A 24,545-nucleotide genomic window follows, 5' to 3' on the forward strand; every position below is an offset into this window, starting at 1 on the left:
AGAAGCACCCCAGGTCTCTCCTGCAGCCTTGGCTCTGCTGTCTTGAGGCATGCTGGGCACCACACGACCTCTGTTTGGGTGCCTCTGGCCCAAACCTGCCCCTCGGACCGCTTGCCAGCAGCGTGGTGCTCCCAGCCCCAGCTGATGGGCACCTGGGGCTCCGCCGTGCCAGCCCTGCCCCCCACAGCCAGCATCTCCTCCCTCAGCAGCCGCGGGAGTGAGGGTGTCTGCCCCCAGCCCCGCAGAGCCTGTGTGGCGGCTGCATCCTTCCACCTTTTGGGCTGGAAGGGGCTGAGCTGTTGACGCACGGTGGTGCCTGAGCCAGGTCCCACAGTGACCACGCTCCCACACCCCCATGCCGAGCCCCGAGGAGGCCCATTTTATTTGTAAAATTTCAGTGCATCATCCTTCTTTTAAATGCTCCTTTCTGTTGCAGCCCCAGCCCAGGAGGTAGAATGCAGCAGCTAAGGGTGGGTGTCAAAGCGCAGAACAGCTGCCACCCTGGGGCGCCTGCCCCAGCCCTGCCAGGGCGTAACAGGACAGCCAGGGGCTGCCTCCTCCCTGTCCCACCACAGCAGGAGCCAGGAGCCCAGCTCGGGGGGGCTTTACCAACACGGCCACGAGTCGGGCTGTGGAGACAGCCACGTCCTCCCTTAGGGCAAGAGGAGAGAGGTGGGCTGGCACCCGGTGCCCAGGGAGGGCTGCGGGGTTTGTCCCCGGGGGGGAGCCAAGCCCTCCTCCCCACCGAGCAGCTCCCAGGGAGCAGCCACAGCTCGGGGCAATCAGCCCGCTCTTGATGACCATGATAATTAACAGCGACTGAGGAAAACACACAGCCGTCCCTCTCGGGAGTGGAGCACCCAGGTGCCCGCAGGCTGCGGGCAGCACACAGCTGGGGGAGGGCAGGGAGAGCCCAGCCACGGCGCTTGGCCGCCGTGCTCGCCGAGCACGGCGTGAAGCGAGATGAGGAGTGAGGGGACAAAGCGCTTCCCTGCTCCCCGCCAGACCCCAGGGCAGCGGTCAGCACCCGCAGGGTGCCCCGGGCCCCGCACCCAGGTGAGGGCAGCCCTGGGACACTTGTCCCCAGGGCAGCTTTGGGCAGGGGGGAGCTGGTGATTTCACCCGCAGCCGAGGCGAGGGTCACGCTGCTCCTGGGGCGGCGAGCGCAGCACAGGGCGGCAGCGACGGCCCCATGTGGCTCTGGCCATCCCCGTGTTCCCACCAGCCCTCAGCGCGCGCCAGGCATGCGGCCCTCCCCGCTGTGGAGGAAGAGGCAGCAAACCACCCAACAGGCAGCTTGCAGCATAAATCAATTAAAAACTCATTTTTCTACCCTGCAGAGGCTGTAGGCTCAGTCCGGGTTCCCCAGATTTTTCTCCACTGCTGGGGGGAAGCCTCGTAATTTCAGCCAGACTTTGGAAATACATGTCTAAAACCCACTGAAGTACAGCTAACAAACTTTTTCTAGCTTACACTGGTTTGATTCAAAATTAGACAGTATTATACTTTAGTCCTTTTCCTCCCTCTGAGCTATGGAAGTAATATAGCAAGCTCTTGGCTAGTTACTCGTTTTATTACAAATAAGCATTTAATGACCGAGTCAGTTGCACAGTTTTGGCCAAAACAAAAACATTTCAGAAGAAAGAAAACAAAGTTGTGCTACGGATAAGGAATGGTCTCACGCTGCTGGAGGACCAGCCATTTCATGGCTGGTGTTTGTTCAGTACGGAGAGCATCTCGACTCGGTTCCTCATTTTTGCAGAACTGTTGTAACTGGCACACACGAAGAATGCTCAAAGCTTTCTGGGCTAAAAGCAGCTTTACAGCGTGTGTTTAAAATAATTGAGGAACAAAGCAAGAGGGGCTGTGGAGAAGATCACTTAAGATGAGACAGGACAGTGTTTAATCAAGTTTGGCATCAGACAACACAGGAGTTAGTACTCAGCCAGGCTCAAGACGTTCAGCTTTCTCCAAACTTTAATGAAGAGATCTGAACATATGACACTTCAGACAACTGAGACACTTTCTTCCTTTCTTCTAAATTACCAAAGACCAAAAACTCTGTTGCTTACACTGCAGCAGGAGGCGGGGGGGGGGGCAGGGAACAAGTGCATTTCCCACCCCAGAACTGCAAAGCTGAGCTCGTCATCGCAGGACAGCACGCTACAAACTGAACCGAGTAACACTGCAGGCAAATGGCAAAGCCCCTCCCTCAGGAAACAGCACTTCTGTATTGCATTGAGTGCGGGACACGCGGCTCCGCCGTATAAAAAAAGGCAACGGAAGGCTCCACTTCCAATCAACGAAAAAAAGCACCATGAACTGTTCAGTCCAAGGCAAATCACACGGGAGCTGTTAAAGGCAGCATCTGAAAGTAGTTCACTTTCTTTTCTGTACCTCCCCCTTGATGCAAGGAGTTGAAAGTTCCCAGCCCAAGAAGCAGCACCAGCAAACACTGGCATAGGAAGGGCTAACAGTTACGCCTCATTTCAGGCAACAATGGGCTTTCCTGACAGTTTTGCTTTTTTTTTTTTTTCCTTCTTCTTTTTTTTTCCCCACACGATCCAAGTTAATTGCATCCCTGCAGAGTGACGTATCACAGTTAGAGCTGATCAAGTTCCAGATTAACTCTATTCCAGGAAGATTTTCCTGGTTAAAAGTTCATTGCCGGCAATGAATGCAGCAAGACCACCAGTGCCAAACGTTTTTAAATACTAGTGAAAAAAAAAACCAAAAGAGAACAAAATATCTCCCCCCCCCCCAAAAAAAAGACTGCATAAAGCTGAACAGACCCATCCTCTGCAGCGCAGCACAGCACAGCTCAAAGAACTGAGCAAGCCCCCAAAATCTAGTCTCATCCACACAATTTCACCAGTAAGTAACAAAGACTGCTGAGGGAGCAGAAAGGCTGGAGAAAGCAACTGAACTGTCAGTGTCCAAGATATAAACTCATGCCAGCGTTACTATGCATTAGGAAGGAAGTGTGCAGCTGGATTCTCCCCAATACATCAAATCCCATACCCAAATTTGCTTTTTATCTCCAAGATGGTGCTAACTGAAGAAAGTCTAGAGGTGCATGTGCTGTGATGAGCTCTCCTCCAGAAATAAACAATCTACGCAGAAGATAAACCAAGGACAAAAGAGTTGAGGAAATAAAAGGGACATGATTTCATAACAAAAGTTATAAAACCATAACTTAAGAAAGCCCAAAGCTGACAGTGTTCAAGCTATTGCTATAAGAATGCCTGGAAAATCTAATGAAGACTCTTCTCTTCAGCGAAGACACATCTGGAGGAAGAGAGAAAAAAAAGGAGCAGGAAATTACTGACAGCAAAGAGCAACAGGCTGGAACTGCCCAGCACACTGAAGTCCGAGTCTTATGTACGTCACTCTAGACAAACGTTAACACATGGGACCTGACAACACTCTTCCTCCCAGGACAAGAGATGTCTATTAGTTTTAGAGGGGCACTACAGCAACATTAAGACCAGTGTATTACACCCCTAAGCAAGCTCCTTCTCAAAGTCAGCGTGTAAATAAATTGTAGGGAGTGAGCACTGTTAAGCTAAGAATTAACTTCCTGCCCTTCCCAGCACTGCCCATGGCCGGTACCAAAGGAAAAGCTTCATTATGATACAGCTATTAAGAGAGAGTCAAGCCGAGACATGTACCAGCAGGCCAGTCAGCCCGACAGGGGACACGCCACACATGCAATGTCATTTTCCCTACAATTTCTTCATTTGGGGATGGCCTCCAAGCAGTCAGGTATCGATGCAGCACCCAGACTGGTCACATTAGGGAGCACACTGGATACTGTCAGCAAGCCAAAGGTTCAGAATATCTTCAAGGAGGATAAAAATTTACAGAGAGGATTCTTCAGCTTTTTAGTTTGCTACTGTGCCAGACTGGAACAACCCAACACCAAGCAATGTCAGCTATCCTCAGCACCGCAAAGGCCCAGTCCCATGACCATGGATGGGGAAGTAATTCTGCGCTAGACTCAGGCTAACCCTCGTTTTCACTCTGCAGTTAACTTTGGAAGCATCTGTTATATGAAGGAAAGGGGGAGGAGGGAAGAGTTGGACATCCTTGGTCCCCTGGCATTCAGCAATAAACCCCTGCTCTCACTTGACATGAGTGTGCACAAATGCTGCTTAACTTCTCGAAAACCAACACATAAAACCAGCTAGAGCAGTAGGTAAAAAAATGTCACATCCACGATCACCTACTGCACAAAGGGAGAACTCATTTAAAAATTAAGTCTACCTTTTTTTGCTGGTGAAGTCTGAATTCTAGGTTTTAGTGCCCCCCCCAAGACTGGATTATATACATCTGATTTTCGCATCCACCTAACATCTGCAGCAGCTATTACAATTCAGAGCTCAAGTGCACTGGTTTGACAGAGAAACTTGCTGTCTCAAGAGATGGGGGAGAATGGCAATTTCAAAAAAGTTCTTTAGCAAAGGTGAGAGATTGCTCCCAAAATACTAAACTTTCTAAATCCAGTAACCCCTTGCTCAGCTTTGCCTCCATTTTCAGGAATGTGTGCTGTATTTGTGCTTTGTTTCTTTATTTGAATTTAATCTCAAACTCCCACATGTATTTTTATACTTTAATATGTGTCAATTTGCTAAGGAAATACCCACCCACATCTGTTACACAGACACGAGGTATTATGAACCCCGCAGCACAGCTGGAACACGTGTGTGAGCACCAGCACTTCTCATGGTGTGCTAGTTTTCTACTGATATGAAACATTCAGAAGCCAGGAGGAAAGACTGAGCAAGGAATTTTTTCCGTAAGTAAAGGAGGTTGAGGTCATTAGAAGTTACCAGGAATCAGTCATGATTTACTGATGGAAACTTCAGCTCTGTTATCTCCAAGTCAGGCGAGCTGCTGCCACTTCTGTCACTGTAGGTGTCTCTGCAGAATTCAGAAAGATTTTGTTTTACAGAGCACAAGTGCTTTATAGACCTAGATTTGCATCAGCAGTTAGTGGGGTTTGGTAGCAAGTACTGCTAGCTGAGGTTGAAAAGCAGAGCACACAAAATTCCTAGTGTAGCGGTCCCTTTGGAAATAGGGCTGAGTCATCATCAATTTTAAGGTTTGTGAATTAAAATCATTATATATATAATAGGTATTTTATAAGGCAAAGTTATCCTAAATGAAATTCATTAAATAGGAAATAGGAGACTGGTTAACCACCCATAAGCCATTCTATTTCAGCTTCCCAGTAACAGCTGATTGCCTTTAATCCATTAAACAGCTTCTTCAGAATCACAAAATAATTCAGATTGGAAGGGACCTCAGGAAAGTTACACCACAGGGACAGCTATCAGATCAGACACGGCTGCTCAGGGCTTTATCCAGTCACATTCTGAAATTCTCCAAGGACAGAGACTGTGCAGCCTTTCTGGGCAACTTGCACCAATGCACAGCTGATCTAATGGTGAAAAAGATTTTCCTTATATCCAGTCGGACCTCTTATTTCCATTTATGTCCATTGTGTCTCATCCTCCCACCATGCGCTTCTGTAAAGATCCTGTTTTCATCTTCTTGATAACATTTTTGTAGGTGTTGGCAGGCTGCTCCTAGGCGCCCCATAAAGTCTTCCCTTCTCCAGGCTGAACAAGCCCAGCTCCTTTGCCCTCTACTCACTGGGCAAGTACTCCAACCTCCTGGCCTTCTCAGTAGCCCTCCACTAACCTCTCTCCAATTTATTGATGTTTTACTTTTACTGGGCAACCCCAAACTGCACAGAATATTCTAGATGTGGTCTAACAAATGCCAAGTGAAGAGACATAATCACTTCTCTCCATCTACTGGCTGTGCTTTTACTCATACAGCCCAGGATGCTGTTCGTCCTTCCTTCGCTGCCAGCACACACTGCTGGTTCATGTTCAGTTTGCTGTTCGCCAAGACCTCGTCAGCAGAGCTGCTGCCCAGCTGCTCAGTCCCCAGCCTGTGTGACTGCAAGGCGTTCCTAGGTGAAGGACTCTGCATTTGTCCTTGTTAAGCCTCATCAGGTTCCTGTTGGCCCACTCCTCCAGCCCAGGTCCCTCGGAAGAGCGGCCCCATCCTCAAGTGTATAGTCCGTTCCCCCAAGTTTGGTGTCACATGCAAACCTCATTAGAGTGCAATGATCGAGACTTACCTGAAAACTTGACAAGAGTTACAAAAGCACAGGAATAATGGGGAGTACAGGCTAGGCTATAACTGTCACCAATATTTTTAGATAATATGCTAACCATGAAACAATTTGTGACCACAATCACAAAAGACTCCAAGAGCAGATAAAAGTAACTTAGGATGCTGCAGTACAGAGGAAACTTCAGCTCCTCTGCTGTGAGAAGTAAATTCAAACTCAAATGTGCAAAAGCAGGAAATTAAAATATCCCTCAACCCTTGGAAGCATGGAAATGAGGCACCTTCACAGAGAAACTCCCTTCAGAGCAGATCAGTCAGAGCACAACTGACAGCCATTCTCCAGACACTGACTCAGGAATTCCTGTGGTGCAGCTGCATTGCAGCTCAACCCAGAAAGGCCAATACTTTCCTTTTTGCATTGCTTTAGTTTAATACATTCAGCGCTATTTCTCTTTTGCATTTAGTTTGGGGGTTTTTGTTTAGTGCATGTTAGCACTCCAGCTACACAAGCAAATCCTCTGTGTTCTCCTCCACAAGGAGGAAAATGGGTCACTACCAAAGTGACATTTATTTGTTGCATATTGCCACAACTGCTGAGCAGAACTGCAAGGCATTAGGGAGTAGCAGAAGAAAGTAAATGCACCATTAAGTCTACCCAAAACATTAGTTGCTTTGCAAACTGAGAAGAAAGACAGCTTAAGTCAGCAGGAAAAAAAAAAAAAATGAAGCTGCTACCACCAGGGCCCATTCTTTAAACCAGCAACAGGAACAAGTTTCTTAAGGACCAACCTGTACCTAGAACTTGTACAAGGAACATTGGGAAAACCCCACGAGGTCTCCAATCATCTAGAAGAGCAGGCCCAGCTGCAGTTTCCCCAAACACAAGACTGCAGAGTTACTCTCCCTGAAGTCAGGACCTCACTGTGGGACAGCTCTATGGCACTACAGTCAATCTTAAAATGCAAGACAAGAGGTTTCAAAGAAAGAGTGGAAAGAAGAGGTGTTGCAAATACCCCCTAGTTACCACACAGTAACTTTGTGCCAAGAGGATTCTCTGGTTTATCCTGTAGGAAGAAGCACTGCCCTGTGAAAGGTCTGACTGGTCTCTTCCTTCAACCTACCTGGGTGAGAGCCTGCAGCCCTTTTGTAGATAATGTGTGAGTCTTCCTGCAGATGCCAGGAGGAGGCCGAAGTATGGGGGAGATGGCTTAATTGGTCTAGAGAGGAATTCAGGGTGGTACTGAACACCAACGAAGAAAGGATGGTCTAAGAGAAAGAAACAGAAAATATTAATGTCAAGTCACTTAAGCCTGTGGCTGAACTGCAGTTGAAAGTGCTGATCACACTGAAGCCCTGATGATGGGGAAGAAGTGTCATTTCTTTTCTGCCTTTTGTCCCTAAATGGACAGGCACATGGGATTCTTCTTTTAGTGTCCCACACAAAAACCTGCTTGATTACCCTCCAAACATTTTCCCCTGTAAATACCAACACCCACAAACTAACTGCTTAAGTACCCACCTTCCAACTCAACTACTTCCATTCGCTCTCCCTCCTCATCCTGGCCTACAAATTTCAAACCTTGCTCTTCGAAACACTTCTTCAATTCTGGATTGACCTAGAAGACCAGAAGCAAGAAAACCCATGATCTCTTGTGTTTGGATTACACAGAAAAGCTCAATACCTACAACAGCAATTTTACCTCAAATCTGTGTCTATGTCTCTCTTCCAAGAAATCATGATCTCCATATAGCTTCCCTACACCAAAAGGAAGACATTTCTTAGAGCAAATGCTGAACAGTTTGCACGATGCCAAGTTTTAAGAAGTTCATATGAATAGCATCACCAGATCTGCCACTTCTAGAAGGGACCAAATTCATTGATCTCCATTTCACTACCAGAACAAAATCTGCAAACACCCACCATTCAAGGATGCTTTAACACTCCCAGGTCTCACTTCCCCATGCCCACCACACATGCACATCATTCCCAGGAAACACTTCCAAAAGAGGTAAGAAATGCCTTACTCATGACTGAATTCTTGGTTTGGAAGAGTGTCCGTCTCTTGCCAAGCCTCATGGTCCCACCCATTTGCCCAGGATTATGTTCTGGCATGTCTATGACCTGCAAAAAGCATTCAGAGAGGAAGGTGAGACTGAGGAAGGGATAACAGTCCCAGGCAGACTCTGAAACATTAACGAGGGGGAAAAAAACAACATCCGTACAGAAAACAGGCAAACTAACCCAAGCAACACTGTCTTGACAAGGTAGACCAACAGAACTAGATTAGTTAGCTGAGTTATCCTAGTAAAGGCTCTGCAGAACATACAGAAGGTTTGCAGGTTTTCAGGAACCTTTAGCATAGGAAATGGTCTCAGTCAAAGCCTACACAGATCACATGTACGAATAAATACTGTTCTATTTACTGAACCAAATGTTAAAAAAAAAACAAAAACAAATTTACAGAAACAAACCCCCCAAATCAGAATCCCTTATACTTTGATAAATAAGTTCATAAGCTGTGTTTTTTGAAAACTTCTTCCTTTTCAGTAGCATTTTAAATTATAGCAGAAGCAAATCATTATGGTGGACCCTGGACAAGGCACGTAGAGCCTGCAGTCTTAGAAAGGCAGGTTCAGAAATCTGTCCACAAATGTTCCAAGGAATTTATGTCTGTCTATGTTAATTTCTGAGATCATAATTAAACAGTTATGCAGTGGAATCTGGATATCACCAAATCTTTAACATTTACCTGTGAAATCAGTTAGCTTTCAAACTGCCCTTTAAGAACATTTTACCTCCTAGAAAACACCTTGTTTTATGAAAAAGTGCAATTAAAAATAAAAATAAAATAAAAAATACCAGTGTTTCACCTATAATAAGCACTGCAATCTTCTATGAAGCAGCAACTGCCATACAGTTAACTAGGCAAAGACATTTTTTCAGATTAGTAAATGATGGAAGACAGACTTAAAAGCCAAGAGAAATAATAATCCAAGCTCTTAACTGTACCAACAGGTATGTGCAGAGAAGTCTAGCACAGAAAGGGTATTACAAGCAAGTCATCATAAACTCACCACTGGATGAGCAGTTCTGGGGTCAAATTCTGTCGAGTTAGCATCTGCAATGTAACGTTCATCAATTAGAAACATGAAGTCCCTCACACCGTGACATGCACGTACAGGACCTCCCCCATGTACAGCTGCGGCTCGTCCCCACGCTTCTGGCAAGTGGCGACCTTAACTGTGCTGAGCCACTCACCTACACAGAGCACAGAGCCACCAGCTCAGCTCCAGACAACAGAAACGGAACTCTGTCAGCACTGTTTGACATGAATTTCTGAGACTGCCTGGAGGTTACAATCTTAGGGCAACCAGTTTAGTGCTATCGGTGATGAAAGTGAGGGTCATTCAGGAAAAGCACATATTCAACAGCTTAGAATATTTTAAATAAAGCCAGGGAGCAAGAAGGGAGCAGAAGTACTCTGAGAAACACATTTTCCCCTATCTTCACTACTAGTGAAACTCAGAATCAGGCTGAGAAACTAAATTTAGTACTCTGTAAAGGGACTTTTGACAAGAGGGACTTAGTCAATCCAAGCAGTGGAGCCCAGAAAGCAATTCAACTTGGTGCAGTAGGTGCAACTGCCTGGTCAGCTGAATTGCTTTTTGGTCTTCATTCCCACTGGCTACAACGGGAATTTAGGATGTCCAGCATACACAAGCACAACTCCACTGAGGTGTTTTATTCAGGAGCTGAACCTAACTCTAAGCAACAGAAAGTTTTCTGTCATAAGCATGCCTTACTCCATTGATTTTTATCTGAATAGGATACGGAAACTGTTCTTTTTCCTTTGAATTAGCAAAGGAGATGGGGAATTTTACAGGCCTAGAAAAAAAATTTAAATCTACCTAGCAATGAAAAATTAAAAGTTACAGGTATTAAAAAAATTACAGGTATTACTTAAGCAATCAAAGAAATGACGAAAACCCAGAAAGGCTTTTATGCAATTACCTTGCCAACCAAGAACACTGCGTGCAAACTCCACAACTGCTAACTGCATTCCCAAACAAACTCCTGCAGAAGGCAAGGCAGAACACAGATCAAGTCAAGACAAGGACCGCTGAGCCCATATTGCAAAGCACACACACCTTCACAGAGCAGACGTGAGTCAGAGGAAAACATGGATGAGACAGACCTTTGACTTGGAATTCGGGGTCTGCTCACTCTGTACCAAGTAATTCTGACAAGTTTTACTCCACCCCTCCCTTCCCCATCCACTGCTCACACATTTCCAGTCTCTCATTGTGTTCATTTTGTTTAAATGCAGTCACGTATTTCTTTGTGCCAAGATCACCACAGCCTCCTCTGAAACTTCCTTGGAGACTCCTACCCCCTCATTATAGAGATTCCTTGTCATCACATCCCAGCCAACTCCAACCACTTCAGAGCTAACTACAGATGATGGCTGTATTACCCGGTTGGCCTTCCTCCGCCAATTATCTTCAGAATTGTACAGTCTAGATACTGATGAAAATCAGTAAAGCTCTTGCTGCAGACCAGTTAGGCTGTTATTCAACATCCTCCTTCTTATGGATGAAACATGTTTCTCACCTAAGAAGGGTTTTTTCTGTTTTCTTGCCCAGGAAATAGCTTGAATTTTGCCTTCTGTCCCTCGAACACCAAATCCACCAGGAACCAGAACTCCGCTGTATGAGGATGAAAAGATTCTATTCACATGGGGCTCACCAGCGTAGTTCCCCCCAACCACATACCAGCCCTCTCCTGTAAAATCTTGGACTTGGAAGACCTTGCTCCTGAAAAGGGCTTTAAAGTGCCCTGTGTGGCAAAGCCTGTCTGCAGCACGGTTTCCATATGACTTCACATCATATAAAACGTCACAGAATTTTCAGGGAAACATTTTAGAAATGCAAATTTTACCTTTCCAAGAAACCTCAAATACAATGCAGGTTACAATACTAGAATGGTTCATGTTGCACGACCCACATGCTCTGCACCAAACATGTTTGCAAACATATCATCCAGTCAGGCTCATGCTGCGGAAGCTGCTGGCTGCAGTATCAAGTTGTCCTAACCGCAGGCACAAGGACACCTAATTCTGCAGGAGGTTCTTTGTTCTCCTGGCAGCACCCAAAGCCTGCCTCCCTGAGGGCTACCAAGCCCTACTTGTTCTTGTTTTCTGGGCTAACTCGTGGCATTCTTCTGCATCCTAACACTTTGTCCGTTCTCACACTTTCTTCCTAAAGAACTTTATACCACATTTATACCTTCTGTCCCCTCTCTCTGGCTTTAATAGCCTTTGCCAGCACCTATCCTTTCCCCTCATTTCCTTTCACCCTGTTTCCCCACTAAGCCTGCACACATCCTCATCTGCATGATCACCTCCCCTACTGCTGCCTTTCACAAACTCCCTCACTTATTTAACAATTCTCCATTTTACATCTTATCCTAAATTTCACTGAGAGGTATTTGGGGCAATGTCAGAGTGTGCTGGTACAGTGCCTAAGAAAATAGTCTCCAGTGAGGCTCTTAATTCCAAAACTGTCAATAGCAGCAATTTTATTAGACATGCTCCAAAGAAATAGCAAGTATTGGTCTTACTCAGCACCACACAGCTTCTGCCAAGCTTCATGGTATCGGACAGGTTCTTCCTGCAGAGTATCTGGCTCCAAGTCAGCAGAGTCAATATACTGGGAAGAAATCCAAAAAAGGATGATGAAATACTGCCACAAGAGCGTACAGGGTCTCCTTCATTCTCATTAAATTAAGATGTCATCATTCTTCCTGGATAGCTCTAGAATTGTTTCCTACTGGATACCTGCTTATGTTTTTTCTGGGCTGATTTCCTGTCTACTAGTCAACAAAACTGCTTTCCCCCACCATCCTACTACTGATGCACAAAGAGACACCATGTTTTCTGTCTTCCCCTCTCTGCAGCTCTGCTGTGACATACATGAAGTCCATGAGACCCAGACTCATTAAATGTGAAGCCTTAACGGAGCACAGCAAGATGGGAACGCACAGCTATGCAGGCAGAAACAACCACACAGCAGGAAAAAATTGAATCACTACCTCTTCAAATATACATCATTTAATCTTCAAGAGGGGCTGAAGAACAAAATAGGATATGGTGAAACACAGGCTGTTGTAATTAAAGGATGTTATGACCAATGCTCCATATGGAAAAAACCTGCAAATTTTCCAGTTTCTCATCTCCAGTATTCCAGTATCTCTGAACTTCTGAATGTTCTGGCAGTCTGCTAACCCTTTTGAACAACCATTTTTGTTCTTTGGCTTTTTTTTTTTTTTAAGGTTGGAATACTGCTAAACAGTTCCTTTAATCCAACATAAGATCTCCATGCCTGGGGCTCACAGAACCCATTCCCCTTCTGAACTATACAAATACAGCTGTGTCAGGAAGTACCAATGGATGCACGCGCAGGGTTTACCCTTCACCAGTCTTACTTGTTTTTCTTCTTTTCTCCTCTACCGATTTTGTAAGTTGAAAGGTAACCCAAACATAGAACTGTTATAAAGCAAGCACCTATTTCCATAACTCACTGGCATCATGAAACGGCTAGGCATTTAAAAAGTATATTTAAATGAAAGTAAAATTTCTGACAACAGATACATATTCCACCTCTTCAGAGCATATAGCTACAACCAAGACCCTTAGAAGCACCTGTGCAGCCAAACCAGCATTAAAACCTTAATAAAGCATGAGGCAGAAGCATCATAAAACCCGTGAGTACCACAAGGCTAACAGCAACAACCCTAAAAAAAGGATCACTTTCAACAACTGTCAGAGAAATTAAAGCAAACAGTGCCCTCCTCAAATACATCTACCACTCTATCACAGTTCAGCACGCAACACTGAGCACTGAAGAGTTCCCATCAATTATACGGACACGTTGTATATTTTACAGGATGAAAGGCTGGTTTCCTTTGAAGCCGTTTTATGCCTGACAACAGATGTTTTCATGCTGTAATCCAAGGACAATTTTAAAGTTCACTGGCTGAATCAACTCCCCCTTACTGTCTATGGGTTTGTGAAAAACTTAATTAAGATGGGTAGCACTGTATATGGAAGGAGTATGGAGGAGAAATTTTAACACACACGCACCCACCCCTACCTTAATGTCAAGTTTGTGGTTGATAGCCAGTGCAGAATGCTCCAGTGCTTTAATGACAGATGCGTAGGAATCTGAAAACTTGGTGTATTTGCCAACAAGCGCAATGGAACATGTTTCAAGGAGACGGTCATACCTACATAAAATCAAAACACAACGGTTATTTCACAGGAAAATGGGGGCAAGAATCACATTCTATTCAGCTTTTCAAGTAACATCAACAGTTGGGCTCTTGAAAGTCCGTCCAACTAGAAAGATGATGACTTTGGAAGAGATGACCTTTTATAGTAATTATGACTTAAAAACATCAAAGCAAGATTAAAAGAAAGAAGAAAAAAAACAATGACAGAGAAAAACAGTTGCAGAAAGTCATGTATAAATTAACTCATCTCTCCTTATGCTGAAAAGCCATTTTGAGTAGATCCAAACTGTCTTTTCAGGAAGCTGTATTAGATTCAAAGTCTGCAGTAAACTATTAGAAGAGAGGATCAAAGCACAACTCTGCATATGTTTATACTGTACAGCATCTTCCCACGCTGCTTCTGACTGAGTTCACTTCAACAGCTAGAAATACAGAAAGGCCTTTTGTCGTGGTTTAACCCCAGCCAGCAACTAAGCACAACACAGCCACTCACTTACCGCCCCTCACAGTGAGATGGGGGAGAGAATCAGAAGGGTAAAAGTGAGAAAACCCATGGGTTGAGATAAAGACAGTTTAATCGGTAAAGCAAAAGCCACGCACCCAAGCAAAGCAAAACAAGGAATTCATTCACCACTGCCCATCGGCAGGCAGGTATTCAGCCATCTCCAGGAAAGCAGGGCTCCATCACGCATAACGGTTACTTGGGAAGACAAACACCATCACTCCAAACGTCCCCCCCTTCCTTCTTCTTCCCCCAGCTTTATATATTGAGCATGATGTCATATGCTATGGAATATCCCTTGGGTCAGTTGGGGTCAGCTGTCCTGGCTGTGTCCCCTCCCAACTTCTTGTGCCCCCCCCAGCCTACTTGCTGGTGGGGTGGGGTAAGAAGCAGAAAAGGCCTTGACTCTGTGTGAGCACCGCTCAGCAGTAATGAAAATATCTCTCTATATAATCAACACTGTTTTCAGAACTAATCCAAAACATAGCCCCGCACTAGCTACTATGAAGAAAATTAACTCTATCCCAGCCAAAACCAGCACAGACTTCTAGAGTCCTAAGGCTGTACTGCCTACACTTTCAATCCTCAGCACCTGGCAGCACAGGATTTACGCAGCTTTCTTGGCTACAGCTAAGAGATTGTTGAAGTTTATTTCAGAATTGCTAAGTACCTTCAACCAAGATGGTTACAGAGGGCTTTCCCCATCCAAAGAAAATGTTATTGACAGTGGTGGCTTGTGTCCGGCACATAAAGGAAAATACCTAGATCTTGAAAATTAATTACGTATAAGGATGTCATGGTTTAACCCCAGCCAGCAGCTAAGCACCACGCAGCCGCTCACTCACTTTCCCCCCACCCAGTGGGATAAGGGAGAGAATCAGAAAAAAACCCTAAAACTTGAGGGTTGAGATAAGAAGAGTTTAACAGAACAGAAAGGAAGAAAATAATAATTATAATATTAACAATAATAAAAGACCTGGAATATACAAAACAAGTGATGCACAATGCAATTGCTCACCACTCGCCGACCGATGCCCAGTTAGCTCCTGAGCAGTGATCCACACCTCCCCAGGGCCAACTCCCCCCAGTTTGGGTCAGCTGCCGTGGCTGTGTCCCCTCCCAGCTTCTTGTGCCCCTCCAGCCTTCTTGCTGGCTGGGCATGAGAAGCTGAAAAATCCTTGACTTTAGACTAAGCATTACTTAGCAACAACTGAAAACATCAGTGTTATCAACATTCTTCTCATACTGAATCCAAAACTAACACTATACCAGCTACTAGAAAAGAAAGTTAACTCTATCCCAGACAAAACCAGGACAAAGGACAAACATATTTAAGGCTTCAGAAAGGGCCAGAATGCTGACTGAGAAGACAATTCACTATTTCCCCATGAACATGGAGTCTATTCCCCACAAGAAAAAAACCACTCTGTCCTAGGAGTCTCAGAACAGTTACAAAACAGTCGTTTCACTTGCTTGAAAGCATACTCAAAAGGTATGTTCTTATTGACACTCCTGATGACTCCTACATATGCCTACAAAAGGATTTCAACACTTTGTAACATCACTGGGGTTTTTTGTATAAAAAGGGAGGGCAGAGCTGTCCACGTTTTAATTACTTCAAACTGATTTTGACATAGACAGTAAACTACCAACACAAGATATGGAACTCAGTAACATTATCTTACAGGATTTTGTGAAGAAAGGCTGAGAGAGTTGGGGTTGTTCAGCCCTGGAGAAGAGAAGGCTCCAGGGAAACCTTCTTGAGGCCTTTCAATACTTAAAGGGGGCTTATAAGAAAGATGAGGACAAACTTTTTAGTAGGGTTTGTAGCGATCGGACAAGGGGTAATGGTTTTAAACTAAAAGGGAGTAGATTTAGACTAGATACAAGGAAGAGATCTTTTACAATGAGGGTGGTGAAACACTGGCACAGGTTGCCCAGAGAGGTGGTCGATGCCCCATGCCTAGAAACATTCAAGGTCAGGTTGGATGGGGCTCTGAGCAACCTGATCTAGTTGAAGATGTCCCTGCTCATGGCAGGGGGGCTGGACTAGATGACTGTTAAAGGTCCCTTCCAAACCAAACCATTCTGTGATTCTGTGATTCTCATGTTGAAGAATTTTTTTTTCCTAACAGTTAAACATCTAGGAAGAAAATACATTGGCGGGGAGGGGGAAGAAAAAAATTTGAGCACATAAGAACACTTGAGGAACATGAAGTAACACTCATCACCTAATAACCAACGACCAAGAAGAGAAACCAATCTGGAGCCTTAACTCGAACTACGCCCAGTGGTGCAGCTCACCTGTCAGCCATTTCCTTCCACTTCATGAGCATCCTCCTGGGCTGCCTCTCAATGGGAAGGTCAAGCCTGTGTCTGAAGTAGTCAACAACTCCCTGCTCCTCTAACAACAGAGGAACCCGATAGATAGAAGAGACATCATGAACACAGATGACCTGTTCATACAAAATGAATGTCATTAAAACAGATCTAAGTGCCTGTGCAATTATTTTAAGACAGATATTCAGAGAGCTTCTGTCTCTAGCAGACAATCATATGACCACCTGAACTTCCAGGAAATAGTATCTGTTGAACAACATATGAATAGCTTAATACTAGTTTCCACATGCTTGAAAAGGTCACCGTTCAACACTTCCCAGGTATTACTGCTCACTGGAACTCCTTGGGAAGGGCTGTAACATGATAACCTAGCAGTAAGAAAGTCAGCTGGTACGCAAGTTATGTGAGCGCATAGCAAAGTTCAAAGAACACTTCAAAGAGACTTCTCCTATGATACAGCCTTCTTGGCAATCTTAATTGAAACTACAGCTAAACTGCCCACAGGCCCAGCTTCCCCGTTTCCCACCATTGTTGCTCTTAACCAGGGCTCCCAGTTTGATTAAAGCCCAGGGAAATCTGCGATCTCAATATAGCAATAAATTTTACAGGGCGTCCTTCATCAAACTTCAGATTAAACAACTATGAGCAAAGAATTCTTAGGTCAATGAGGAATATCTACATCAACAGTTCTGGTTCACTGAAATGGGCTTCCTCAGAAAAGGAAAGATGGCTCTGGACAACTGTCACCTATCTATCAAGAATGAGACTGTACTTTAAGGATCAAAAATATACTGGCACAACTATTTTTAAATCCTCATTTCTCTGGACTCAAATTGAAAGCAGAGTTCAACACTGCACCAGTAAACCCCTTAGGCTGCAAATTCTCCTCCCTTATAGTCAATAGCATTTACTTCTCGATTCAAGTGCAACTGCAGTCAGAGAAACAACCATGTAAAATTGCACTAAACTTCCTGGAAAGGGACTGACAAGAGCCAACTTACTTTCAACTCCTGGCCAACAAGAGGTAGGTATCGCACTGCTAACACATCAATATTATTGCCAGCTAATTCTGAATGTAATACTTGAAACTGCAAGACTCAGTTTGATCTTGCTGTACAGAAAATTAATAAAAATTACTTGACAGACTGGAATTGCAAAGTGATACTCAATCTTTCACAAAAAGACAAAATTTTTCAAGCTCCAGCTGGACTGGAAGATGCTAATATTTAACCTACAGACCATTTGACTATTTTTCAAGGTCTACCTCAGACTATGCTATGCAGAGTAGTCTCAGTGTAAAAAGAATCATGCTAACATGGAATTTTTGCATATCATGTAACATTCAAGTGAAGCAATGCTTCTCTCAAATACCATTTCAACTTTTCTGTGCAATCTCTCCTCATGAAATCTCAGGCAGAAGAATAATACCACGAAAAGAGCAGTGTACAAAATACATTCGTATATCCTCTAAACCTAATTTGGGGCAACTACTCTTCGGCATCTAAATACTGGAAAATCTCATTCTTCTGTATTCACAGAAGGAATGTGGAAGGATAACTAAGGTCAAAAACAGCTATTCAGAAAATACCTTGGATTACATAGAATTCTGTAAGCCTACGCTAACTATCTTGGAAGAAAACCTGGGTGCTGGCATAAAAAGGACTATTTTTACAGCCATTACATGTGTAAGGAACATAGGTAAGACAAAGCAGCAAATGAATTATGCAGCTAACAAAAGATGCAGCTAGAACACAAAAACACTACACTCAGATAAAACTCCACTCAGCATTTGACAAACAGCTAGAATATTTATTGCAAAGAAGTGCAGACAGCAATCTTTACCTGTTCTGGTTCAACATGACAGAACATGGAAATCTTTTCTTTTACTGAGGTATCCAATGGAGTGGAGCACCTGCAAACAATCTAACAAAACAGCAACATCAAGGTTGTGAAGCAAAACAGAAGTACTCAGACATTCATATAATAAACCTCTAAAAAGCTGCCCTTCTGCAGTCTCCACGGCTTGGGAAAAAAACCCAACTCAGTTACTCTTACTTGTTTACTACCAATATACAAGAGCTCTCAACCTAAGCATTATTTAGACTAGGACGTTGTTGCAACATGCCAGTACTGCATTTTTAAATTCAAAGCCATGCAGCAAACCTTACCAGATCTGGTGAGAGACCAAGACCTCTGAGTTCACGAACACTGTTTTGGGTGGGTTTAGTCTTCTGCTCGCCTGTAGAGCTTGGCTGGTCAGAGAAGAGCAGAAATTAGTATATCAAATTGTGATGATATGTAGCAGTGATTTGTCAGGCTAATTGGGACTCTCCACCCCAATTCATCTTGTAAAAACTTTGACCCAGTTCTTAGACAATTCACATGAAGTTTAAATACCCCTGTACACTATCATTTTAATCTCCAAGACTGAAAGCAACTGGCAGAAAGCAGAGTTCAAGTTTGTACAGTGAGTAGGTATGCATTATGGTAGGGAAGCAGAGCGCAGAGATCCTAAAGATTTTATCTACTGCTCCCTCCAAATACCTAGTATTTCATATTTCTAATTTTTTCTCTGTAAATCACCTAGCCTGGACAGAAGGGGAGAGGAAGAGAGAGAGAGGAGAAGAGAACAAAGATTGATCTGCACTCCAGTAACTACCAAGCTGCTCTGTTACATCCAGTTTCAAGATGAGGAACACTCTCTGCTACTGTTAACATAACCATGGAAGAATTTTTTCAGCAGTGACTCCTGCAGTAGAGATTTTTTTGTTTGGTTAATACCATAAATTGTCTCCAAAACTAGAGCAGATAATACAGATGAGGTTATATCATGCGTTATATGGCATAAAACACCTTCACATGTTTTTGATATTAACTGGAGTTCACCCCATCTACTTGGCACATAAGGATATTTTGTTTTTCTTTGTGATTCCTAATTAACTGATTCTTATCATAGCACTGCTTCATAATACATTTTCTTAGTTGAATCTCTGAACCAAGGGCAACTGCCACTCAGATTGTTATGGCTTACATAGCATCAGATGTGAGAATCTATGAAATTACTGTTAAAGATCAAAACACACACTAAAAATATTGACTCGGGGTGGGGGGGGACGACGACACCAAACCAGATTATGTTTCAGAACACAGTATCATGTTTTGAAATTACAAAAGTAACCCGACCTATTTCATGAACTACAGCTAATGTAAATCTGTATGGGGAAAAAAAGAAAAAAAAAAAAAAAGCACAGAGCAACAAATATTAAAGAACTCCAGGAAAAGCTTGGAATATGATCTTATTAGTAAGTCTAAATGGCTGTGAAGTCTGGCTATTTCACTGACTTTTATATTAGCTTTGCAGAAATGAAAGGCTAGGCAAATGAAAGCAAACTGGAAGTTTTCAGCCCTAGAAAGCAAATTTACCTGCAAAAGCTAGGAGATAATTCCATAGAGAAAAACAGCAGTTAAAGATGCAAAATTGCATTTGCTGCAACTCTCACCTATTTATTACACATTTACACACTTTGAAAAGTTTCTGTTCACTTTTTGCGAACCTTTCTAAATACATAACCATATATTCTCTGCATGTCTTCCAGAAGTTTCTATATATAGAAATACAAATATAACAGTGCCTATAGGTATAGCATTTCAGAAACACATATTGAGGAAGCAAGTGTTGGATTGGGGAAGCCTCTGACCACCAAAACATTTTGGGTCCTTACCTGGGGAACTAGACTGACATGAATGTTACAAAAATTCTCTCTTTTGGCTTTGAACTGGAACTGGCGGAAAGCTTCAATAAAAGGCATGCTTTCAATATCGCCTACTGTCCCACCAAGCTAAAAAAACACAAAGACATTTAGAATTAAAGTTAGTACCAAAACATCACCTACTGAATTTGCACACTAAAGCATACTAAAACATACATAAAAGAACACTAAAACATCTCCCCATCACCTCCCTCCGATTCCCTAAAGGAGCATCAACACCCAATATGAAAAGCACCAGTATTTGCCAGTTATATGTATTACTTCTACAGCCTCCAATCTACCCCAACTATTATTTTACCCTCATGATTTCCCCCAAAATCAAAACGCCACAAGAAAAACAGCTTCTCATATGGGCAGCACCTCTCCAGGGACATTAGCTTTACCTCTATTCTCTCTTCAGAGAAAAAATTTAGATGTTAAAATTATCATATATGAACATTAGGTGGAACTGAGAAGCAAAATTTCTGTTAAGTTTTAATAACGATATAGAGCAGTTTTGGACACATGCAGGAACAGAGACAAGGCATTCTTTGGAGCACTGACAACCTCCTGTGCGTTGTCAGATAGTGCCTCCTAGGTACTTCAGGATCCAGGCTTGTAAATCCTGGAAAAGAAATTGGCATTCAAGCTGCAGGGAGAGTCCTATGTCACCATGACCCGGGCACTCTGACAAGCTCCCTCCCTCCTGTATTAGCATACCCCACCAGCCAACTCAGCAGTCTCAGAGCCTTCGCCCTACTCTGTCTCCTCTGGCAGCAGGATGTCCCATACAATGCACAGGAAACTGCACGAGGTTTGTCACCACTAACTTGTACCATTCCCTTTTCTAGGTCTATGCTTGAACTAGTCACTCCAAGGCTTCCTTTACCGCTAAGGAGGAAAGACAACTGTTTCCAGGGGATTTACCTACCCTCCCTCTATCCACCAAGGGAGAAATGGGCACAGCATGATTAACTCATCAACTCTGGCATATAAAGTTACAAGAGCTAAAATTAATTCTATAGACTAATTCACATTACACTAGAGAGCAAAGCATCTCAAAAATATAACTGTCCAAGACCTCAGTCCTTCTACGTGCAGATTCAGACATAGAGCATTCAAAAGATTAGACTGAGTAAGTGATGCTAACAAGGGGGATTTTTAACCAACTCAATAACACGCAAAGTTGAACACTACTGTAAAAAATTTTTACTATGCCAAATATAGTTCAGTTTACTCCATACAAGAAGCAAAACTGTAGGGGGTTTTTTTTGGTTGTTTTTTTTTTTTTTTAAGAGCTACAAACCTCAATCACACAAACTTGGGGTTCAACGCCATCTTCATCTACAGGAATTCGTGCCTGCCTCATTACCCATTCTTGTATAGCATCTGTGATGTGGGGAACAACTGAAAAAGAAAACCAGGCAAGGGTTAAAGCCACAACCCATGCACTTTTTTCCCTCTAACTAATTACAGAGCAAATTATTGAAAATAACTAGCCAGTGCTTCCCATATCACTTCAGCACTGATTTGTGACTTTAAAGCAGTATGCATTTTTGAAGTGATTATTCTTGGCTGTGATTTTCAAGAGAAGTGTCTTGGCAGGAAATGTAATCCTGCCTCAATTTAAACACATGTAAGCAATGTTTCCTTTAAGCTGCAAGATTCAAGTACAAACAGTTCTTTGCTCTAAGCAGAGTGACTTACTCTGTTTTAAACTGTCTGTAAAAGTCCTTATCCAAACCAGCTGTGGAGGATGCTCAGAAAGAGAAGGGACTGATCTGATCCTCAAAGAGCCTCTGGGTTTTCTAAGAATGCGACAGCTATCAAAAGCAATAACCATTTTAACCAGCTAACAAATAATCCACAGGTGTATTAGTCTGAAGTCTGTTCGCATTTACTATTGGCTACGTTAGACAGTCAGACCCAAGTCCAACATACAGTCCAAACAATAGGCCATATATTGCTGTGCACTGGAAAGGTTTGAGGGGCTTACAGGTAACCTGATTCAGTGTGGCACGCACTACTACACCTGCACTGGCGCGTCTTCTACTTGCCCTCTTAAAGAAAACAAACAAACAAACAAACAAAAAAATCACAAGGACAGCATCTAACAAATGCAGAAGCATCCAACCAGGACAGAAATACAGAACATATTACTAAGCATCAGAAGTGAAGCTTCACGTCACCTTGGACAGTTTTGCCAAGATAGTCTCCCTTCCTCTCCTTGTTGATGACATATTGGTAGATCTTCCCAGTAGTCAGATTGTTGTCTTTGGTCAGTCGGATATCGAGGAAGCGCTCATAGTTACCAAGGTCCAGGTCCACTTCCCCTCCATCATCTAGCACAAACACCTCCCCTGTAGCACACAGAAAAAGGCACAAGCGCACATGTCAAGGTGAAATGGTCCACATAAGCAATTTGTTGGTATTGCCTGTGACAGCTGGAAGAATTCAATGTAAGGAAACACCTTCTTTGATTGCTGCAGCAAGTTTAGGAGTGGCTAACAAAACTAAAAGCCTTATATAACGAAGAGGACTGAATCCCTTGACCAGGAAGCAATGATAAAAGACCAGAGAGCTCATCCCTGCTGTTTGCTGGTGGCACGATCAGCCCCACCAGTCAGTCAGGAGCTGCTGACAGGCTCAGCCTGCAGGCCCCACACACAGGACCAGATGCAACCTCTTCCACCATGCAAAGGAGATGGTTCTTTCCAGGCAAAGCCAGCCCCAGGACCCACCTGGAAGACCCCGGTGCCCAGCTCAGGGCCGGCTGCCTGCTGACAGCTCGGCCCCGGCCCCGCGAGGCCACTCACCGTGCTCGTATGGGGAGAAGGTGCCGGCGTCAATGTTGATGTAGGGGTCGATCTTGATGGAGGTGACGTGCAGCCCGCAGGACTTGAGGATGGTGCCGATGCTGCTGGCGATGATCCCCTTGCCGATGCCCGAGATCACCCCGCCCGTGACCAGGATGTACTTCATCTGCCTCGCTGCCCGACACCGACACCGCCTCAGCGAGGGCTCTGCCCCGGGCAGGCGGGGACAGACCCGCTGCCTGGAGGAGCCCCGGGCCCCCGCCACTCCTGTCAGCCACCAAACCTCCATTCCCCCCCCAGTCAGCGACCAGCCCCCGCCATTCCCTCCCTGTCAGCGGCCCCCCAAGTTCCCCCACCTGTCGGTGAGGGCCGCTCCCCCCCTCGCCCCCGCCAGAAGTTCCCGCCGGAGTCGCGGCCCCCGCTGAGCCATCAGCGCCCGCCACCCCTGTGTCACCCCTGTGTCGCCCCCCCTCCGCGGGGGTCCGCGTGGTCCCGTCCGCTGCCGCCCCCCGCCCCTCACCTGTGCCCGCCGGGCCCCCGGGGCGGCGCGCGGAGGGTGCGTGGCGGGCGGGGTGAAGGACGGAGCGCGCGCCGCGCTGCTGCCGGCCGGCTCGGCGGGGAAGCGCATGAGGCCGGCGCGCGGCGGAGCGCAGGCGCCGAGGGAGAGCTGCGCCTGCGCAGTAGGGGGAAGAGGGGAGGCTACCGCGCTGCGGAGCGGGCGGGGCGGGGCGGGGCGCGGCCCTGGTAACGGCCGCCCCGCGCCCCGCCCCGCCCCGCCCTCCCCGCGCCCCTCCCTCCCCGCGCCCCTCCCCGCCCCCAGCGCCTCAGCGGGCGGCGCGCTCTGTGCCGGCAGCGGGAGGAGTCCGGTGCCAGCGGGGCCCGGACTTGGCGGGTCTCCCGTCCAGCTGCTGGGGCCTGTCACCCTGTCCATCCCCGAGGGCCGGGGCGGGGGGCTCCAGCGCCGCGGGGTGGGAGGGCAGCAGCTCCGCGGGAAGCTGGGCGGGTGATCTGCAGCTCTGCAAACGCCGGTCTTGGGCCAGGAGACCTTGCGGTGGCTACCGAGGGCGGTCCAAGAACAGAGGGGAGCCTGGGGAGGCTTGGCCCTGTCAGGAGGAGTGGGGGGGATTCGGCCTCCCTTCAGACTGGGTGCTAACAGCTGCTCTTTGTGTGCTAGGGAAGCAGCTGAAAGGAACTCAAAGTATCACAGAAAAGTTTCTTTGCAATCACTTTTGTGCTCTTTTCCAACCAGCTGGTGAGTGGGACCCAGGCAGCCGGTTCCTGCAGGAAAAGGAATACACCTGAGCAAATGGAGGGGAGGATCGAGGGAAACCCTGGCCCTGTTAGGTCCAGAAGTTTTGCCTTGGTCTTCAGTAGGCCAGTGTTTTGCCTTCCGCATGTGGAGTGGCATCCCATAGGAAGGGATTTCTCTTGGCTGTTGGACAGACCAACCCATTTCACTGTCGGGCTCCTGATGCGCCGCACACATCTTCCTCTTTCCCTTTACTCAGTTTCACCTGGTTGTAAGTTATCCAAAATGTTCTCACAGATTTTTAGCTGTGGAGCAGTAAGTTGATCTATGTGTGTCTTAATCACCCTGCTTGTCTATGACAAATGCGATTGCTTGCATGGAAGTACAGTCTTAAGAAATAAATCACTCAGTCTCTTGGTTTTGTGATATTACTTAATGTTGCCTTAAGCTG

General features: G+C 45.2%; 1 protein-coding gene across 1 annotated transcript; it reads right to left on the reverse strand.

The window, feature by feature from the left end:
- Nucleotides 1-1,554: 1,554 nt before the first annotated feature.
- CTPS1 (CTP synthase 1) lies at nucleotides 1,555-23,496 on the reverse strand. The gene is made up of 19 exons (XM_052811248.1): nucleotides 23,366-23,496; nucleotides 22,846-23,019; nucleotides 22,219-22,389; nucleotides 21,336-21,436; nucleotides 20,003-20,119; nucleotides 18,449-18,532; nucleotides 18,123-18,203; nucleotides 16,245-16,396; nucleotides 13,300-13,432; nucleotides 11,768-11,856; nucleotides 10,760-10,854; nucleotides 10,160-10,222; nucleotides 9,223-9,266; nucleotides 8,173-8,269; nucleotides 7,848-7,903; nucleotides 7,667-7,763; nucleotides 7,269-7,413; nucleotides 4,833-4,923; nucleotides 1,555-3,288 (listed from the first exon to the last, which is right to left on the reverse strand). The coding sequence occupies exons 2-18, from the start codon at nucleotides 23,009-23,011 to the stop codon at nucleotides 4,839-4,841; spliced, it is 1,776 nt and encodes a 591-aa protein (XP_052667208.1). The 5' UTR covers nucleotides 23,012-23,019; nucleotides 23,366-23,496; the 3' UTR covers nucleotides 1,555-3,288; nucleotides 4,833-4,838.
- Between the last annotated feature and the right edge of the window lie 1,049 nt (nucleotides 23,497-24,545).

The sequence above is a fragment of the Harpia harpyja genome, chromosome 16 (assembly GCF_026419915.1).
Source record: "Harpia harpyja isolate bHarHar1 chromosome 16, bHarHar1 primary haplotype, whole genome shotgun sequence".
Lineage (NCBI taxonomy): Eukaryota > Metazoa > Chordata > Aves > Accipitriformes > Accipitridae > Harpia > Harpia harpyja.

Bases quoted from the DNA above. Each gene is read 5' to 3' on its own strand.
- CTPS1 (XM_052811248.1), bottom strand. From the start codon at position 23,011: ATGAAGTACATCCTGGTCACGGGCGGGGTGATCTCGGGCATCGGCAAG. The intron at 10,223-10,759 runs GTGAGAAACATG...TGCCTTCTGCAG, and splicing joins ACAGAAAAAACCCTTCTTAG to GAGTTTGTTTGGGAATGCAG. The intron at 7,904-8,172 runs GTAAGGCATTTC...CTTTTGGTGTAG, and splicing joins AACCAAGAATTCAGTCATGA to GGAAGCTATATGGAGATCAT.